Below are 20,190 nucleotides of genomic sequence, written 5' to 3'. Positions count from 1 at the left end.
GACAAGTGTCTGTTTTAGTCAATCAAACTGTAACTTCCTCATAATTATGCAGAGTAAAAAGAACTTAGGAAATATTTAATATTCAAAGGCTTATCACTATGACTGACAACTACTGCAGGAAATCCACATCTTATTTTCCTACAGAATACAAATTTGAGACTGAGCTCAGTAAAAGGGCTCTGACTCACTTAAAAGTAACAATTTACTCTCCATTAATGAAAGAGCCTATCATATAGCTTAGGAAAATTATTTCAGTTTGCCTCATATTAGAAATATTCAGAAGCAAAATGGCCTACTGCGTTGAGCATTAAAATATTCATGAAGATTATCTTCAAAGAGATTAATAAGTATAAATGCTGTGCTCTGACATATATATATACAGCACTCCAAGGAAAAATGTTCTTAGGCCTAGGAAGTACAAGATTTTTAAGGTAAACAATAACTTCAGGAAATTCAAATGAGGCAGACACAAAGCCAAAATCATTCTTCTTGCTAATTAGTAATTACTGCTTCCTTTTCCTCCTTCAAGTTTTCCCATTTCAGGAAAAGGCACCACCTTCACAGTCATTCCAGCTAGACACTGGGAGTCATCCTAGACTTACTTTAAGGTCCCAATTCATTCAATCACTAAGTACCAACTTCTACTGATCCTGAATATTTTGTGAAACCATCCCTCTCGCCCCTTCCCTAGGTAGGCCCATTTCTTTTCCCTGTGTCATGATATTGTTTCCTCACTGAGCTCCATTCCTTTGTTCTTGCCCTGTCACTTTGCCATCTTTAACTCGACCCCTTACACCACCACCACAGTGACCTTAGGCACATCTGATTGTTATATTCTCTGCTTTAAATGCTCCAATTGTGCCAGTCGTGCCTGCCCACTGCATACAGGACGTGTCTGACCCATGCTACAGCGAGGCATTCAAGAATGGCCCTTCGTGACACAGCACACACGTCTTAGGATGTCTTCCACTTTAGGCTATAGTGATACCATTCTGTACTTTTCTTCAACGGGCAGTTTCCTACTCATTTTCTGAGGTGGAGCTCAGGTGGCCTCTTCAGCTTTTTGAATCCTTAGTGATGCTAAGAGACCCGCATTCTCTCTTAGTACCCTGATCTATATGACAGCATTTCTCATGTTTTACCACATTGCTTTGTATTTGTACTTGAATCCTTCATCAAAGTTTAAGTTTCAAGAGGACAAGAACCATGTCTAAGTACTTTTGTGGACTCCAACACTTTAGACATGCCTTGGAACATAGTGGGTAATTAAGGAATTGAACTTGAAAGCAGCTGCTGTACAAGCAGAGTACATGAATTGAACATGTAATTCAATTTAAATGCATTTAAGTTATTGTAAAAAGTGAATATCATTAAAAAAAAGTAGAAAGCTACTTGAAATATGAGCTTCCCTAAATTCTTCAATCTGCCATGTTTGGGGATAAATTTCGTATTCCACGTGGTAATTTACTGAGAAAAACTAATTTTTACTTATTTATATTCTGCATCTTTCCTAGAAGGATTTCAGATAGTGAAGAAATAAACCAAGATGGTTTGAGCTCAAACTCAGTAAAAGATCTTTTGGAAACAACTATGTAAATTTGTTTGCTACTTCTCTATAAAACACTCAATAATGGTAATTCATGAACTTTGTAATTTCAGGAACTGGCTTTTTCTCTTTTAAGAAAAATATATATATTGAAGACCAATTTATAGGAGTATATGTTGAAAATATATATTGAAGACACATATATATATCGAAGACCTGCAACAGAGCAGTGAAAGGACATCTTTAAAAATTCTTATGTTTACAAAAATAATCACTTTAATTAAACAAAGATGCTCCTCGCCAGAATATACTAGCGAACGTTTTTTTTAAATTATTTTAAATGCAACCAAAATTTTCACAATGCTTTAAGAGTTTAAAGTTGAAATGGCAAGAAAAAGCAATTTAATTTATAGGATGGAATAGAAGAGGCAGCACCTCAGAAGAGTATAATTGGCAGCTATTTCACTCATGCCTCTTTGTTCCTTAGTGTAGAAACACTAGAATATCACTGTTTAGTCTCTGATGAAGCATTGAAACACTGCAGTTGAATAGGGAAATATACAAACAAAGTAACACATGGTCCTACCAAAATACGGAGCGAGAGCATTTTCATGTCTGGGTTTACTCCTTGCTACTGAAAATACGGCCATAGGGCAGGAGCGGCACCACCACCGGGGGGCTTGTGGGAAACAGACTCTCAGGCCCCATTACAGACCTGCAGAACCAGAACCTGCATTTCTAACATCCTGATGATACACAGGCATATTAAAGTTTGAGAAACACTGTTTTTGTGACCTCCAAAATTCTCCAATGTAAAGTTCTAGTTGAAAAACAGACAATCTCCTTGGTTGAAGCCTATATGTAAAGGTAAATCGAAGGATTAATTTTACAGATGTCTTCTGTGTGTGTATCTGGAACAAGAGTTAAATTCTAAATTAGTTTAATTCCAATACCAAAATTATCATCTTACACACACCACACACACACACACACACACACACACACACACACACAGAGTTCTATCTATCCACTAAAAATTATTTGGATTCATACTGGTGAGATCACATATTTTAGTGTCCTTTATTTCAGAATCATAACCATTCTGGATAAATGAAATTTGGGATTATTTGGAAGCCCATCAAAATTTCACAAACTTAGTCACTTTTCCACTATTTAATACTACAAGGAAAAATTTCCACTCATAAACTAAATTCTTAAATTTTCTATCTTAATTCCATTTCTTATTCTTCTATTATTAGAGAGAACCAGCAATCCCATTCTTTAGAGCTCCTAGTTTTGCAAACTCAGGGATAATTCTAGAGGACCTAGATCAAACTGGACAAAACCTGTAATGTGTGGTCCTAAAACAAGATCTCCAAAGTCACAAAATGTAATCCATGTTCCCGGAGGGCCTGACATAAACATAAATGGTATTTCAGTATGTGATAAGACACTGAAATATTTTTAAAATATGTATAGAAGTGTAGAAGACCCGATATAATGTAGTGCCTCCCTCTTTATAAAAGTGGCCTTTTAAAGAAAACTTTTAAAAAGAGTGGATCTTGATTTAGTGCTTTATTCTCTAGGGCATCAATCTGAAAACTGTAAGACATTGATTTGACCAAAAAAATGTTGAGGTCAGTTACAAAAGTTGACTCAGTTGTCACATTTGGAACATGACAGCAGTAGCTCTTTCCCCAGTGACCCTATAGCAACGAAAAAGCATAATCTGTAATGATGGAGGCGGAATATTGAAGTCAGAGTACAGGGCAAAATCTGAACAGCACGCTCACTCATACTGAGAGAGTGTTCTAGAAATACACCCCAAACCAAAGATTAGAGATTTCAAAATCCTCACAAAGAACAAAAAATCCCCCCACATTTAAAGCCAAGTAAAATGTTATTTCTAACATATGCATAATCTAAGAATTATACATTTGAATATAGTTACTGTCTCTGGCTGGTGAGAGAGGCAATCCATCATGGGCCCTGGACATCCCTGTGTGTTCCAGCTGGGAGTACACAGAACGAAGGTCCTAACTTCTTTTCACCTGGGCCATTTCTCAGAGCTATGTTTGTAGCTAGAAACCTTGCAGGATGAGATAACGTCTTCCCCCAGACAAAGGGCAGGCCTGCCTACTCCTGGTTATAACAGCAGTGGACCTCCCAAGCTCAGGACAAGTGTTCTTCTAACACAACCCACTGTGCGTGCAGGCATCCACGATGGGGTGAGGTGAGCTTGTGAAGACAGTAAGACCCAAGCAAGATTCCACACAGTTCTTGACACTGACACTGAAAAGACAACCGTTTCTATATTGAGATTTATCTTACCGGATCCAGGTTCTTAAACAGCAAGATGTCTTTGCAAGCCTCTTGCAATCGATTCCTTTGATCATCAGTTTTTGGATGTATAATCTAAAAGGACACCAAATTAACAAACAAACAATTAGTCTACTCTTCTTACTCATAAGGGATACAATTTCTTAGCAGGATGTTACGAGGAAGAATTGTAAGCCGAGGTTCACTGTATGTGACTAGACAACTATCAGCCCATTAAGTAGGAAAAGTAATACAATTTGTCTGGGAGGTGGGGGAGGTGCACACTGATCAATACAGCACTTGAAAATTTTTCAAAGGAATTTTCCCTCCAGGTTAGCAAATTCATTTTGTAAAGGTCTGTGATTGGCCAATCACCAAGGATGCCCAAACTTCCAGCCAGTGGGAACACATAAAAGGACAACAGGTGACAACAGCTATGTTGAAAATCTAGAGACAACCTTTACTCTGTTTAATATTGTTAATATATGTAACTCCTCCACACTGAGTGACTTTCTGCAGGGAAGGAGCAATCATGCCCGGCCACGCCAAGAGTGTGGAACTGAGAAAAAAATGAATCCAAGAGTCCTGGTGCTCACATTAGAATGAGCTCAAACAAAGCCAGTGTCCTATATTCTTACTGAACTTTCATTCCAGGAGGGTGAAAACCCACAGAATGCCCTCTGTAAGACCCACAGAATGCTCTCTGCCAATTCGCCAGAGTCCCTTGTGACTAACAGAAGGCTCAACAGACTTGGACCAAACGGCCTATCCTTTCATGAACATTGGTAGTTTGCCAACTATAACATGAGTTAGAGGCAAGAGACTTTTGGTTCTTTGAGCAGCAGGCATCGAGTCGGTCTCCGGGGGCCCAACACACCACCTTTCCTATTCTAGTGGTCCCTCACGGTGACCACAGGAGATGACGAGCTGGCGCCTCACCTCTTCAGCCAGCCAGCCCAGCACCAGAGCTCCCAGAACCAGCAGTGCTGACTTCTGTGCCCATTACTATATCTGAACTCATAACGGGAGATGAAAGTATTTCAAATCCATCTCAGATGGCTAAAAATGAATGAAAATCATAGGCCCAAGAAGAATAAAGTAAATTTACAGTGTGTGTGCACTATTCATACACTACACAAAAGTCTATTAGCCAGTTTGAGAGAAAGCCACTGCATTTTTTCTATAAGGGTAAGACAAATGCAAACTTTTGTTCATTATCTAATCAATTATTTATCTCAAACTGGACTCTAAGATGTCGTATGAACACAGAAAAAACAGATTTGGTGCCTATTAACTCGTTGTATACAAGAAACTCTGTTAGTTAATACAATTTGGGTATTAACTAAATCATGCCAACCAAAATTCGCATCTCCCTACTTCAAGTAAGGAAGGCTAACATAATAAAACTAAAGTTATTTCTCACTTCATGGAATTCACCTTGTACTTCAAGCTGAAGTAATCATAAACGCTTGCCTGCTGAGAAACTCTATCCTCAGAGAGAGAAAGTTAGGGATACCACGTCACCATTGTTGAAATAACTTTCTTGGCCAAAAATGGAGCTGCTCCCACCTGGGTACCATGTGAGCAAACCAAAACCTTCATAGCTTTTGTGTCCCTATAAATGCTCCGCGTCACCGGAAACAAGTCTATCCAGTCCGTCTATCCCCCAATGCTAAGCCAACTCTGGGTGCTATACTAATCTCCTTGTCCCTTATTCATTTTCTATTTTTTCCCCCAACCCTGGTGCTGGAAATCTCCATAGGTCTGAGAGTGAAATGGGGATTCCTTGAAGGTCTTCTGGTCACATAAAGCTCCTGATCTTGCTACCATTGGATTTTACATATATTTCAGGGAGCTTAATGATGTAATGACTTAGAGACACAGTATCTGCTTTTCCATGTTAAAACTCAATCTTACTGAAGTATTTTTTAGAGCTACAGAAATAGATTTTAGTTTATTTTTTAAGGCCAAATAGAAAAGGGGGACTTTGCAAAGCATGTACTCAGAAAAAAAAGGTAAATTATTACTTCCATTTCCAGGCTCAGTAATCTCTTATTTAGTTTACTTTTTACTAAATAAATAATAGGAATATGAAGCTAAAGGACACAGCTAAAAAACTGCTTCAAACAAAACTGGACAAATTTTTACAAAAACATTAGGACCTCCAAGAAATCAGTTTCTGAGCAAACTATTAAGACTCATAGATTTAAAAACACTAATAATTGCTGTACTGACACTTCAGATGTAATTTTACTGTGATTTTTCGTTTGTTTCAGAGTAAGCTTCTGTTGCCATAAATTAATAGGAGCAGAAGGCTCTTCCCAGTATTTTTCTTTACTAGAAATACTAGGAAAAACAAATTATCACTATGAGAAAGATAGCTAAAAACATTTTTCATCACCAGACTGTGTTTTTGCAAAAGAAATAAAACCACAACTACAATGAGCTTTTATGTTTATTTTTCCTTTTAGACAAAGAGACTCTCTAGATAAAAGTAATCCCACAGAACATGAAATAGAAGTAGATAGAGCTAAGACTAAGAAAAGAAATAGTCAAAATAACTCCATTATATATCCTGTTAACCTATATGCTTGTTAACACCTTTCCTATTATTATTTTCCTTATCCAATACAGAAGTAATTTAAAATAAGTTAATTCAGTCAATTACATACCCTGGACTCTGCATCATCTTCTTCCTCATCAGGGTTATAAGCTTCTGCACATACTATCAAAAGAAAAATGGACATTTTAAAGATTCTTTCACCACAAAACATACTATAGTAAATACATCTTTAAAAATTAACAAACAAAAGAGTATCATAGCCTAAAAAACATTAATTCATCCAGGGCAAGCAGTCTACCCACAAATCGATTTCCTACTCCAATATATACGTAATTTATTAAATTACAGAGCTGAACTTTAAGACATTGACAACTGCTTGTTGCTTTCTCCTATTCAGAGAAACACAACTTAACCTCTTTCACTTTAATTTCCAAGCTATAGAAATGCACAAGATCTAAAAATTACCTAAAAAAACAGATACCAAAAAAAGTCTAAATCTGCTATGAAACGATCAATTTAATCATATAGTTAGGAGTAACTTTCATAAATTATCCATAACCGTAATTCCAGGAGGAAATACTACTATTAACATTTTGCATATTCCTTTGCAGTCTTCATTCTGAATTGAGTTCATATTGCATATATAATTTTAAAAACTGCTTTTTTCATTTAACACTGTAAGAATTTCACATGCCATTCAAAACATTTTGCAAATATTGTTTTAAGGACTGCTGATTATTTATCATAAGCTATAATTTAACCATTCCCCTAATGCTAGAGACTTAACTGGTTTCTATTAAAACAACTTTGCAATAAACATCTTCATGCAGAAATATTTGTCTACATTTCAGATTATGCTGTTGGAATTATTCCCAGATGTGTTTTTTTTTTTTTTTTTTTTTTTTTGGGGGGGAGGGCCTAAAAGATATAACAATTTTTAAGACATACTTATCACCAAGTTTCTTTCCAGAGGGATTGCACCCATCCACTATCCTACAAAGAAGAGTCCTCTAAACTGTCCAGCAAAGTTGGATGTTATTGTTTAAAATTTTGCTAATGTGGATGGAAAAAGGATTTAAATTTGTGAAAATTATTATTGAATTTGAACAATTTTCAAATGTTTATAAGCTAACTATATTTCCTCCTTTTTTCTTATATATGAGGAATTTATATATGTATTTGGTTTTCTTTTTTACTTACATCAGTCTCTTAATACCACTTTGTCATATTTCTGACAATCAATTTATCTAGTTTGCTTTCTCACTACAATTACAAAGGTTTTACAGATTATGTATATTTACTTGTGTCTAGTGTAGCCACATCAAGGAAGAAAATTCCTCAATATGATTTAAATGCAAATGTTAAACATCATAAAAGTACCACTGGTTTTGAGCTTGGAAATCCTTTCTTTATTTGAAAATCTAAAAATGTGCTACCTCTCTTTTCTTTCAGTTTTTTAAAAGTAGATCTTAGATTTACCCGTTAATCTACATGGACTTTATTCTGCCACAGATGTAGAAATTTAAAGAACAGAGGTAAAAAACTGAAAAATGTCTTTCTAAGAGCCTCATGATGGCATCAAGCATATTATAACTTTTTTTTTTTTAAGAAGAGCTAGCGCAGCTCACAGTGGCGTAGGCAGGGATTGAACCGGCAACCTTGGTGCTACGAACACCAAGCTCTAAAACCAATTGAGCTAACCGGCCGCCCTATAATTATTAATAGTATTACTGTTACGTTATTACGAACCCTGACATTAGCTTTCTTTTCTCTAGGCATTGCTCTACATACCTAGGCCAGTGAGTGATTCTTAACCAGGGCCAAATTTGCGCCCCCAGAGGACATTTGCCAATGTCTGGAGTCATTTTGATTGTCACTACTATGGGGGTTTAGGGGGAAGCTACTGGGAGAGTTCAAAGATGCTACTAAACTTTCCACAATGTACAAGACAGCTCCCTACTCCCCATCCCACCCCCCAACAAAGAATTAGTACCTGGCCCAAAATGTCAATAGTGCTGAGGTTGAGAAACCCTGACCTAGTGTATATTTTCTCAATTTCTCAACCCTAAGATAGGTGTTGTATCAGCACTTGACAGATGAAAGACCAGGGCATAGAGAGGTTATTTATCTTGGTGGAGATCATACATTGTAGTACCACAGGACCAATACATGATCCCAAGAGTGTATGGCTGACTCCAAAGCCCTCATTTTTTTTTTTATAGTAATGTTTCCTGGTTTTTGTTTTTTTAATTTATTGGGGAGACAATGGTCAACAAAACTACATAGGTTTCAAGTGTATAATTCTGTAATACATCATCTATATATCACATTGTGTGTTCACCACCCAGAGTCAGTTCTCCTTCCATCACCATATATTTGATCCCCCTTTACCCTCTTCTACCATCCCCCTCCTTACCCTCTGGTGACCACTAAACTATTGTCTGTGTCTATGAGTTTTTGTTTCTTCATTTGCTTGTCTTGTTCCTTTGTTGCCTTCAGTTTTATACCCCACATATGAGTCATATGGTTCTTGACTTTTTCTGTCTGACTTATTTCACTTATCGTAATAATCTCAAGGTCCATCCATGTTGTCACAAATGGCAGTGTTTCATCTTTTCTTATGGCCGAGTAGTATAGCCCTCGTTCTTAACCACTGTTCTGTACTCTACTGCTTTGGTGAATTCAACAGCACGATGCCTGGACTTCAGGCTCCTGTCTCAGAAATGTAACAGAAGGGGCCCAGTGTCTCAGGGACAGCATCCCATTAAAACAACTCACTGATGCACGCCACCAGCATGCCATGTTAGTAAGTAACTTCCTGAATCAAGTAGGGAGTCAGCATGACCAGGCAGCTTTCTCCCTGCAGGAAGACCACGGAAGCCAAATCACAATTAAAAGGTTGCTTGGTGAGGAGATCGGAGGAAGTGCGTTTGTCAAATAAAATAAATGTTTAATGGCATCATTCTGAGACAGACGTTTGCATCCACGTGCACAATACAGACGATCCTGCTAATTTGACCCGGACAATGTAATTGTGTTGGCTGCAACTGTCCTAAAAGTGAGGACACCGACCTCTAAAGCCGTGCTCTGTGACTTTGTTTCTGTGAATGACCCATCTCACAGGCAGGACTGCTACAAAATTTATAGGGCTCACTGCAAAATGAAAACACAGGCCCCATTTTCAAAAATTAAAAATTTCAAGAGGGCAACAGCAGAACATTAAGTCAAACCCTTCTGAGTATGGAGCCCATGAAGTCAGCCCTGCTAATATGATCAATACATACAATGAGGTGATATAGTAGATATTTGGTTCTTTAGTAACTTTTATATATCCTCTGACCCATTAGCATTGATCTTAAAATTCAACTCACAGAAGAAAATCTTAACCTTCTAATTTCTAAGTTTCAAGCCCTTGAACTTTGACTAAAAATCATGAGTATTATTTTTCTAAATAACTTCCTAATTGTCACAGCATTACTTATTATTTAATACCCTCTTGCTTTGTGAAAACTATTTTATCATATATTTGCTGTTTGGTTCTGGACTATCCATTTCCTTGAACTATTTACTATGCCGACATTACAAGGATTTAGTCCTTGGCATTTATATACAATTGTTTCGCTGTGTCGAAATTCATCTCCCACCCCCTTCTACAGCCAAATCAAAATGCAGCTCTTGCACTCTGTACATTGCCATGGCACCTCACACCTCCTTATCTGCAAATACACCATTTCTTCCGATTGGAACTCCCTCCACATCCTCCTTTCCAAGTCATCCCTTCTCTCCACCCCCAACTAAAAAGTCAGACCAAGAGTCCTATGTTGAACTTGCTGAACTCTCACCCACACAGAGCTGAGCTGGGGAGCCCCACTTCCGTGCTCCCTTTGCACCCTCCCTCATGGCGTGCCGAGCTTGCTATCACTTACCACACTTTACCAAAGACGTTACTCTCTGTTTGCCCCTCCAGGCTGCGATGTGCAGCCCTTCACGGACTGACTCTGTGCTCTGTTTGACTTGTATCAGTCTCTTAATACCACTTTGTCGTATTTCTGACAATCAATTTATCTAGTTTGCTTTTTAACTACACTGACCTGGCACACTGCCTGGCTCAAAGTACATTTCTTGAATGAATGAATAAATGAAGAACAAACAAGCTTGCTAGGTCTTTGAGGGAAGAGATGTCTTTTAAATATCTCCCAATAGTCGACCCGTATCATATGCTCTCAAACAAACACAGCAGGTTGAATGAATGAAAAAAAAAAGTGTTCTTTGTTAAAATGTCCTACAGCGTCTGTCGAAGATACTGGGACAGAGAGTAGAAGTGAAAATAAGGACCTTTTGTCTTGTTCACCAAGGGGGCTGGCAGAGAGATTAGAAGCTCAGTAAATATCTATACAATGAATGAATCGATGAAAGGCTCTGTGCTTAGATGGACCCTCAAACTAAAGTCACCAGATAACTTTACCTGTCTTGTATTCTTCCTGAAATGTATTTGCCCCATCCCTCCCTGGCAATCTGAAAATCGAGCTTGAAACTATATATTCCATCTTTGTTTGGCAATTACACAGTTGTGAGGGACAAAGCCTTAGCGTTTAAGTCAGCCCTATATTGAGGTTCCCGTTATGTTGTGCATTTGGATAATACATTAGTTATCTAGAATGGTCCAAGAATTTAAATCGATTCTCACATTGCAGACAGTCTAATGTACACTGGTGTAACCACACACCTGTCAGTTTGCAGGCCAGAACAGGAAAGTGAGAACTACACTGACTTTGTATTTTTGGGGGCTTTACCTTCAATCTTCTCATGTAATTTGATAGGTACATACACACACACACAGAGTGACAGACAAGGGATAAGGGATCTTTTTCCCTTCGGACACCAAATGTGCGATCTTCTCCAACACCACTTCTCCAACTCTCTGACATCAACTGGGTGTCGAACAATTCAACTCAATTCTGAAACTATCGACCTGAATTTAGTGTTAGATCGCACAAGTTAAAGGGCTCAGTCCCACAGGACTGCCCCACTTCAGACACCAATCGCAATTCCCAGGCCATGCACACTTCTGACCAACCAGCTATAAACTGGAGGCTCCCACATCCCCCTTCTTAGGTTCGATAATTCACTAGACTGACTCACAGAACTCATGAAGGTGTTTTCCTCCTCTTATATGGTATCAGTTTATTATAAAGGATACAACTCAAGAAAGCCAAAAGGAAGAGAGGCATAGGGCAAGATATGGGGAGGGGGGAACAAAAGAGTCTCCACACCCTCTCCGTGTGCTACCCTCCACTGCCTCCATGTGCTCAGCAATCTGGAAGCTCTCTGAACTCTGCCATTTGGGGGGGGGGGGGGGGTTCATGTCACACACACACACACACACACACTTGATTAAATCATTGGCAACTTGTGATTAACTCAGTCTCCAGCCCAGTCCCCTTCCCCAAGGTTGGGCTGAAAGTTCCAAGTTTCTAATCAAAGTTTGATCTTTCTGGCAACCAGCCTTCATTCTGAAACTATCTAGGGGCTGCTCAGCCAAGGTCACCTCGTTAGCACGCCAGAGAAACTCTTATCATTTAGGAAATTCCAAGGGTATTAGAAGCTCGGTGCCAGGTACCGAGGGCAAAGACCAAGTATCTTTCTTATTATTCCACACAAGTGGTTACACCAACTTCCAGGGTCTTCCACGAAGTGCCCACTATAGCACTTTGTTGGTAATGTATAAAAATCAGTAGAGTCAAAACAACTCTGCACTGGACAAGTTTACATAACCCAAGTTAGCTTCAACAAAGCTAACAAGACATAAAGGTACCAGATTGAACTCCATGAGCCACTGGGCTTCAGCACCTGGCACTGAGCCTTGCACATAGTACACCCTCAGTAAGTATGTGTTGAAGGAGTAAAAAGCAAATGTGGCTTGTACAGAAAGACTGCATGGTTTAAAGCCCTTTAGCCTAGAAAAAAAAATTGACTTCTATAAGCTATATAAAATTTACTTTTGCAATGTTCTTAATATACTAAGAATTTAACATACTATTTAAATGATAATCAGCTTAAAAGAAAGCTATTATTAAAGCGCAGGTGTATCAGACAACAGAGCTCTGATTTAATATGGTTAAATTTAGCTTATTGAAGTGGAAATGCCCTCCTACAAAGAGAAAAAAAATTACCTTTTACAAATATTAGTTTAAGGCATGAATTCTCAAACAAGATTAGTTGGGGGATAAAAAAAGTACCCTTTTTTCATATAAAACACAGATATACGCATATATACCATACATAAATCAATATACAGTATACTCATATCTGTGGTATTAAAATGTCTTGGGGCAGTTAAGGGGGGGGAAAGTCTAAAAATACTTGGAGAGGCAATAATAAATATAAGATTGAGAAATACTGGTATAAGAATATACTAGTTATAGCTAAATCAAGGGAAGAGGCACAGTAAGTCAACAGACTCCCCTTCCCGCATTCATTTGTATTTCTGCCAAGATAATTTGCTACCGCATTTCCCCAAAAATGAGACCAGGTCTTATATTAATTTTTGCTCCAAAAGATGCATTAGGGCTTATATTCAAGAGATGTCATCCTGAAAAATCATGCTAGGGCTTATTTTCCAGTTAGGTCTTATTTTCGGGGAAACACAGTATATATCTTCTCTGACACATTAGTGATAATCTTGTCAACAGGAGTCCCAATCTGGGGTGCGAAAAAAGGAGGAACTTAATTTATTATTCAGGTGAACAGTTTCCCAACTGGGGAAACGCAGCCTTTGGTGGAAACCTAAAGTGTGCTCTACCAAGACAAACAGGAGACCCACTCATATAGAGAAAGTTCCCACCCTGGTTTCTGACTGGTCCATTCTATGCAAATGACCACTCCAAATCTGCACAGTCTGATTGGTCCAAACAGCACTGTCCCGATTGGTCTGCTTTGCACATCCTGATTGGTCATTATGGAGCTGGTCTGATTGGTCAGTACATATGCAAATGAGGCTATGGCTGCAGAATTCCAATTGGATGGGGCAGGTCTCAGCCTATTGGTCCAAAGATGATACCCTTTGTGAGGGATGACTCAGCAGGCAAGAGGCTGAAGGTTCAGTCCATAGCTTTCCCCTGAAATGCAGCGTGAGTGAGAAGCCTCTGTCAGCAATGGCTGCTAGACTCTAGTTAGGAATTTGTGACCAGTTAACCATGAGGAGTCCTTTTTGGCAGATATATTCCTCTCATCCATAATCTTAAATTTTAATTCACAGAGCAAAGGCATTTGGACAACATGTCCAAAAATAAAGTTCACGTTCTGATCTCAAAATCACACTCAAGCAAAAAGACCTACAGGAAATCTTATTTATTCATTTTTAAAAATTAGGTTTTGAAATGTGGGAGATGAAGAGTACAAAAAGAATGATGCAAAGCATGTATACTATTTTATCGTTATATATTACAAATAGGGTAGAACTTGTTTTACATATATACATTACTTTAAATATTATATGTAACTATGTACTGTATATACACCATTTGTTCTCTAGGCAATCACAGCCTAGAAAGCAAGACAGAAATAGAATAATCAACAATTATATTAGTGCCATGATGAAGGTATGCATGTACAAAGCACTGTAGAAGCACAGAAGGGAAGGAGTGACCCGCTGCTTATAGGACACCAGGATTCGCAGAACTCCTTAAATAGTTAATGAAGAATGGGAAGAAGTTTACCGAGAAAAGAAGACAGTGTTTTGTTCACTGCTATACTCTTAACACTTAAAACAGTGACTCGCACCAGTGTTAAAAATGTTTGAAGTAAAAGTTTATATTGTTTGAAGAAATGAATAGTTGTTTCAGTTGGTGAGAAAAGTTTATCTTCTTTTGATCCTCAGACTTATAGAAACTGTATCTGTCAGGGCAGGCTGGCTTATAGCACAATAACAAGCATCCCCAAATCTTAGTGACTTAAAAACAGAAGTTTACTTCTTGCTCACACTATTTGTCAGTCTCATGATAGAGGGTAATCTGTTCCATGTGGTTGTTACTAAAGGCTGCAGGCTGATATAGCTGCCGTCATTTGGAATGTCACCAGTCCCCAAAGCTGTGGCAAATTGCTCACTGGCTCCTGAAGGAGTTCAAGACACGCAATCAAAAACTGAACTATCTGAAGCCAAAGGAGTCTGAGAAAACGGCAGAAACAGGAAGGTCACTCTGACCTCCCCCACCTTGCCCTTCTTTTCTGAAAGCAAGAGATAAATCTCCCATGTGAGAGGTACCTTCCGTATACCAGGAGAAAGGGAGACACCTTATCACTAGAGACAGGGAATTTAGGGCAGAGAAGGCCGTGGAAACAAACCTCATTACTTCATTATTTACTACCTATAGCCCGACAACTGTCTTGTCAATTCTTCACAGATTTATTGTTTCTTTGTCTAAAAAGTATAAAAGCTTCCTGCTTTGATCACGTCTTTGGGTCTTCATTTTCTTGTGAAGGCTCCCATACACATGTTAAAATTCAGTAAAATTTGTATGCTTTTCTCCTGTTAATCTTAGACCCAGCCAGAGACCCCAAGTGGGTACAGGAGAATCTTTCTTCCCCTAAACTCCTAAAGCTTCTGCCTGGAAGTGATACATATTACTTCTGCCAAACAGGAATATACCGTGTTTCCCTGAAAGTAAGACCTAGCTGGACAATTAGCTCTAACGCGTCTTTTGGAGCAAAAATTAATACCAGACCTGATATTATATTGTTATTATATTATATAAGACCTGGTCTTATATTACAGTAAAATAAGACCGGGTATTATAATATTATATTATGCCTGGTCTTATAGTAAAATAAAATTATATAATATTATATGGTATAATATTATATATATTATATAGTAAAATAAAATTATATAATATTATATTATATTACATTATATAAGACCAGTCTTATAGTAAAATAAGATCAGGTCTTATATTAATTTTTGCTCCAAAAGATGCATTAGAGCTGATTGTCCGGCTAGGTCTTATTTTCAGGGAAACACAGTATATCACAATTAAGAGGATAAAGTATTCAATAGGTTTATAAAAAGAATTGAGTCAATGTGGAATGTATCTGTGAGGATGAATCCAGAATCCGGTAGGCTCAAATACACTCCACAATTCCACTGTTCATACACTCTATAGTAGCCTGTGGGATTCAGAGAATGGAGGAAACACCATAAGTCTTCACTCTCTCTCACATGGAACAGTGGTCCCCTGTAGCTATTAACCCTTATTTCATCAGTAAGGATATAAGAAAATAAACAATGTGCAAGATCCAAGATAGGGCAAGAGCGCATAATCAAAGGACTCAATTTCTGGGTATTTCTCAAATAATCTATTCCAAGTAAATTTTCTTTAAGAGAAAATATAAAAACTTACAAATGATCAAGGGTAAGATAAACAGACATAATACAGAGAGCCTGAAGATTAATTCTAAGAATGTATTTTGATAACCATTAATACTTTAACCCCAAGTATGTGTTTGCTACTAATCACTATAATTCCTCAATGATATTCTCTAGAACTATTAAGTAGCAGACAGTTAAGTGGCTCCATCAGTGTTAGAGGGCAGTACTGTAATAGAAACTATTTCATGCTTTGCTGGAAAAAAATGAGGATTTCTGAGCATTATATTTGATGAATATTATGGGTTTTCAGAAATTAATAGCCAAGGAGAAATCAAAAAAGAATTCTGATCCTTTGACTAAAAAGCCAACAGCTTCCCAATAGTTTGTGTAAATGCTCTAGGAGTCTAGATAATGTGATCATCTCGTGGCATTTTATTTTGGTCTGAGACCTTGAATCACATTAAGGTCATATGAATATAAATACTAGCTGAAAATGAATGCTATACCCACATTTATCAAAATACAGACGCAGTAGAGCTGGACCTACTGAAAGCTTCTGAGTAATTTTATTTGTTTACTATTTTTGAGACTAACACTGCCTAACATGTACCTATAAGAGAATTATAGGAACAGAATCACGAAAGGGATTCTTCTAATTTATTAATTAATTTTCAGAAACAGTATCATTTGACCTGATGGCTCTAGGAAGTTAAATTTGGATTTAAATATTGTCAGAATAATGGGAAAATAGTTTATGTCAATTCTTGGCTTCCAGATTTAGTAATAAAACTAAGCAGTGTGAGCATTTGTGGAACATCTTTCAATCAAGCCTCTCTATGTGACTATCAGAAGTCTAATAAGAATTTCAATGCTACTTTCAAAAAACATAACCAAATTGTGAACAATACACATCAACATCCAAAGACTTAAAAATATATCACATATTTATAAGTAAATGCAATTCAGTCAAGCTTTCTCATTATTTATATTCAAAAGATATAAGTACTTATAAGTAGCCTAGCAGGATTTTCTTCTTAGAGAAAAGAAAATTTTCCTCTTAGAGAAAAGAAGGGAGACTTAAAAAAAAAAAAAAAAAAAAAGTTGAGATTTGTGAGGTGATGACGATGAATTTAAATGAATTTTTAATTAAAAAGAAAAATGATGGGATCAAATATATGGTGATGGAAGGAGAACTGACTCTGGGTGGTGAACACACAATGGGATTTATAGATGATATAATACAGAATTGTACACCTGAAATCTATGTAATTTTACTAACAATTGTCACCCCAGTAAATTTAAAAACTAAATTAAAAAAAAGAAAAGAAAAATGATATAAGGACAATAAGATAGGAGATATGGAAATAAAACAGCCAGTTAAACACTTGAAATCTAATAAATTGGTAAAATTACTTGTTTTTTAATAATACCCAGTTTTAGAAGAGATACATAGATTAGAGTGAACTTTTTCATACACTGCTGGTGAAACGCTAAACTGGGAGTGAGATGGAAGAGTCAGCCTGAAATATTGAAAGTCCTGAAAATGTTCATGCCCAATTCAGCAAGTGCTCTTCAACTAATTTGATCTGAAGAGATAATGACAGTTGAATACAGAAGAAACCTCAATTCCCAACAACAAACAAATAATAAATTACTGTCCTTACATACTATGATATGCTATGCAGCCATTTAAAAATTGTTTTACAAGAATATCTGATGAAATAGTAAAATGTTCACCAAATCTTATTAGGTTTTTATTTGTTCATTTGTTTTTTAAGCAGGTTTCAAGACAGGTGCATGGTTTGAGCTCACATAAAGTATGCATGAAGTCTGATGGGATAGACACCAAAGTCTATTCAGTAGTTGTTTCTAGTATGACTGTGACGATTCCAGTTTTCCTAGGTTTTCCTCATTTTCCACAGAGAATGTACTATGTTTATATTCAGAAATAAAGTTTGTTGTTGTTTTTTTTAAAAGATGATAATGATTATAAAGCTCCCTGAAACATTCGTATCTCAAACATAAAAAGGGGCTTAAAAACAGTTAACAGCTTTCTTGCTGTTAATCAGTCTTTCTTTGAAATGCATCTAATCCTTTTACAAAATCACTTTTACAATTTAATGCTTCTTAAAAACATACAGTTTCTAAAACTGGCAGAGTTAAGGTACTAAAACTTAGAAAGTAGCTATGAAAAATAATCTCATGAACAATATTATTGTAAAATGGAAAATTTTCTTTCTAATAAAACTTTTTACATAAAGTAAGAATACTGACTTAATGTCTACCTCAAGTTTATAATAACATGGCTTCCTCTACACCTTGAATACTTAAAAGCCATCTTCAGAGATGCAGTACAGCAGAGTGAGGTGTATGGCAAATTCTCACCCCAAAAGCAATGATAAAACAAAACTAAAATTTCACACACAAAAAAAACAAAAAACATTTTAGAACTTTGGAAATCAATTAAAGGCATGTAACAAATTGAGAATCATTTATTCATAGAAAACTATTGAACCTCAAGTTAGAACAGTGGGAGCATACAGGAAAACCAGGAGTTATGCTCACACTACTGTCACACTCACAACACTTCTGACACCAGATATGTAGGTTTATTTTCACACTGGCCATTCTCCACGACCAGCCAAGTGTCCTACAATTCAATCCAATGCTGCCACTATTTACCTGGAGTTAACATCAGATCCCACAAAGTAAGGGCTCAATCCCACAAGACTGCCCCCCACCCCCCGCCCACACTACAGAAGCCAGATTACCCACAACTTCTATCAGACTGGAGGTTACCAGAATCCCCTCCTTAGATTCGATCATTTGCTAGAAAAGCTCACAGAACTCAGGGAAACACGTTTACCAGTTTATTATATAAGGATATGATAAAAGATACAAATGAACAGTTAGATGAAGATACACGTAGGGCAAGGTCTGGAAGGGTCCCAAGGGTAGGAGCTTCTGTCCCCACGGAGTCTACATGCCACCCTACCAGCATGTAGATGGGTTTACTGAACCCCATACATTTGGGATTCTTATGGAGACTTCACCAGGTAGGCATGATTGATCATTAAATCAATCTCCAGCCCCTCTCCCCTTCCCAGAAGGTGGGGGTGGGTAAAAGTTCTAAGCTTCTAATCACAGCTTGGTCTTTCTGGTGACCAGCCCCCATACTGAAATTATCCAGAAGCCCACCAAGAGTCACCTCATTAGAACAAAAAACACTCCTATCGCCCAGAAAATTCCAAAGGATTTAGGGGTTCTATATCAGGAACCAGGGTCAAAGACTAAATATTAGAACAAAAGATGGCCCTAGTGATCTTATCACTTTGAAAATTACAGGGGTTTTAGGAGTTCTGTACCAAGAACTGGGGACAAAAACCAACATATCTATATATATTCTCCACTGTTTCACAGGGAGTCTATGGCAATCCTGCCTGGGGCTGCTATCCAGAACCCCTACCACTAGACCGGTCAGTAGGGGAGTTCTACTAACTTTGCTGCTGAAGGAGACTAACCTGATTGAGAGTAGAGTGTGGAAAAAAAAAAAAAAAATGCCCAGCAGCATTGTTGGTAACGCTGAGCTCAGTGGCAGACAAGAAGGAAGGCTGGCAGCTTGCCTAACCTGAGGTCGTGGTCCTGGTTACAGCCATCATCAGACCAACAAACTAACCAGAAATTAAACCAAAAAATGAGACAGCATAAAGCGGCTTCATAAACTCTCCAAACATCCATGGCTGATTGGAAGGCTATGCAGTCATGCAGGAAAAACTAGACAGGGCCCAAGCCATTCATAAATCCTGGGCTGTCCATGAAGATGTCTGTGAGACATTCAGAGAAGACAAAAATGACAGAAGTTGGGGCACACTTTAAAACTATCTGAAATATGAACATGCTCCCCAAATCATACACATATCCATCAGCTCAAGGTGTGTGAGTATAACCTCTAACCAATCACTGGCTGACCACTAAGCCATGCACAAATGGGGTTAACCCTGGAAACCCAAAGTTAAAACATTTTTAATTAAAAATTTTTAATTAAAAAATTTTGAAAAGCACAGACATTAGCAGCCACATACCATGGTATAGACTGAGTCCATAGATTTAGCCTAAGAAAATTACTAAACAAAAAAAACAGCATCAACAACCCTAAGATGGAGAAAATCAGAATTGCTACAAAATATAATTTAAAATGCCAGTTCTCAACAAACTTATAAGAAACAGGAAAGAACAGCAAAGAAACAGGGAAGTGTGATCCATACTCAGGAAATAAGCAGTTAATAGATATTATTTCTGAGTGGGCCCAGGTGTCGGACTTAGCCGACAAAGACTTCAAAGCAGCTATTGTTCAAAGAAATAAAGGAAAGAATTAAAGAATTAAAGTATGATGAC

The 20,190-nt window shown here is 37.4% G+C and overlaps 1 protein-coding gene across 1 annotated transcript in view; it reads right to left on the bottom strand.

Moving 5' to 3' along the window:
* The window catches only part of PRKAR2B (protein kinase cAMP-dependent type II regulatory subunit beta), a 90,886-nt gene that overhangs the window by 22,465 nt on the left and 48,231 nt on the right, over nt 1-20,190 (bottom strand). The window contains exons 3-4 of the mRNA XM_019745385.3: nt 6,538-6,590; nt 3,878-3,961 (exon numbers count right to left, since the gene is read on the bottom strand). Coding sequence (XP_019600944.1) covers nt 3,878-3,961; nt 6,538-6,590 — 137 coding nt within the window. The remainder of the gene's footprint in view (nt 1-3,877; nt 3,962-6,537; nt 6,591-20,190) is intronic.

The sequence above is a fragment of the Rhinolophus sinicus genome, chromosome 4, assembly GCF_057876585.1.
Source record: "Rhinolophus sinicus isolate RSI-liver-muscle chromosome 4, RSI-T2T, whole genome shotgun sequence".
In the NCBI taxonomy this organism is placed as follows: Eukaryota; Metazoa; Chordata; class Mammalia; order Chiroptera; family Rhinolophidae; genus Rhinolophus; species Rhinolophus sinicus.
The sequence above is the reverse complement of the archived record's forward strand: the minus strand, read 5'-3'. Positions and strand labels throughout refer to the sequence as shown.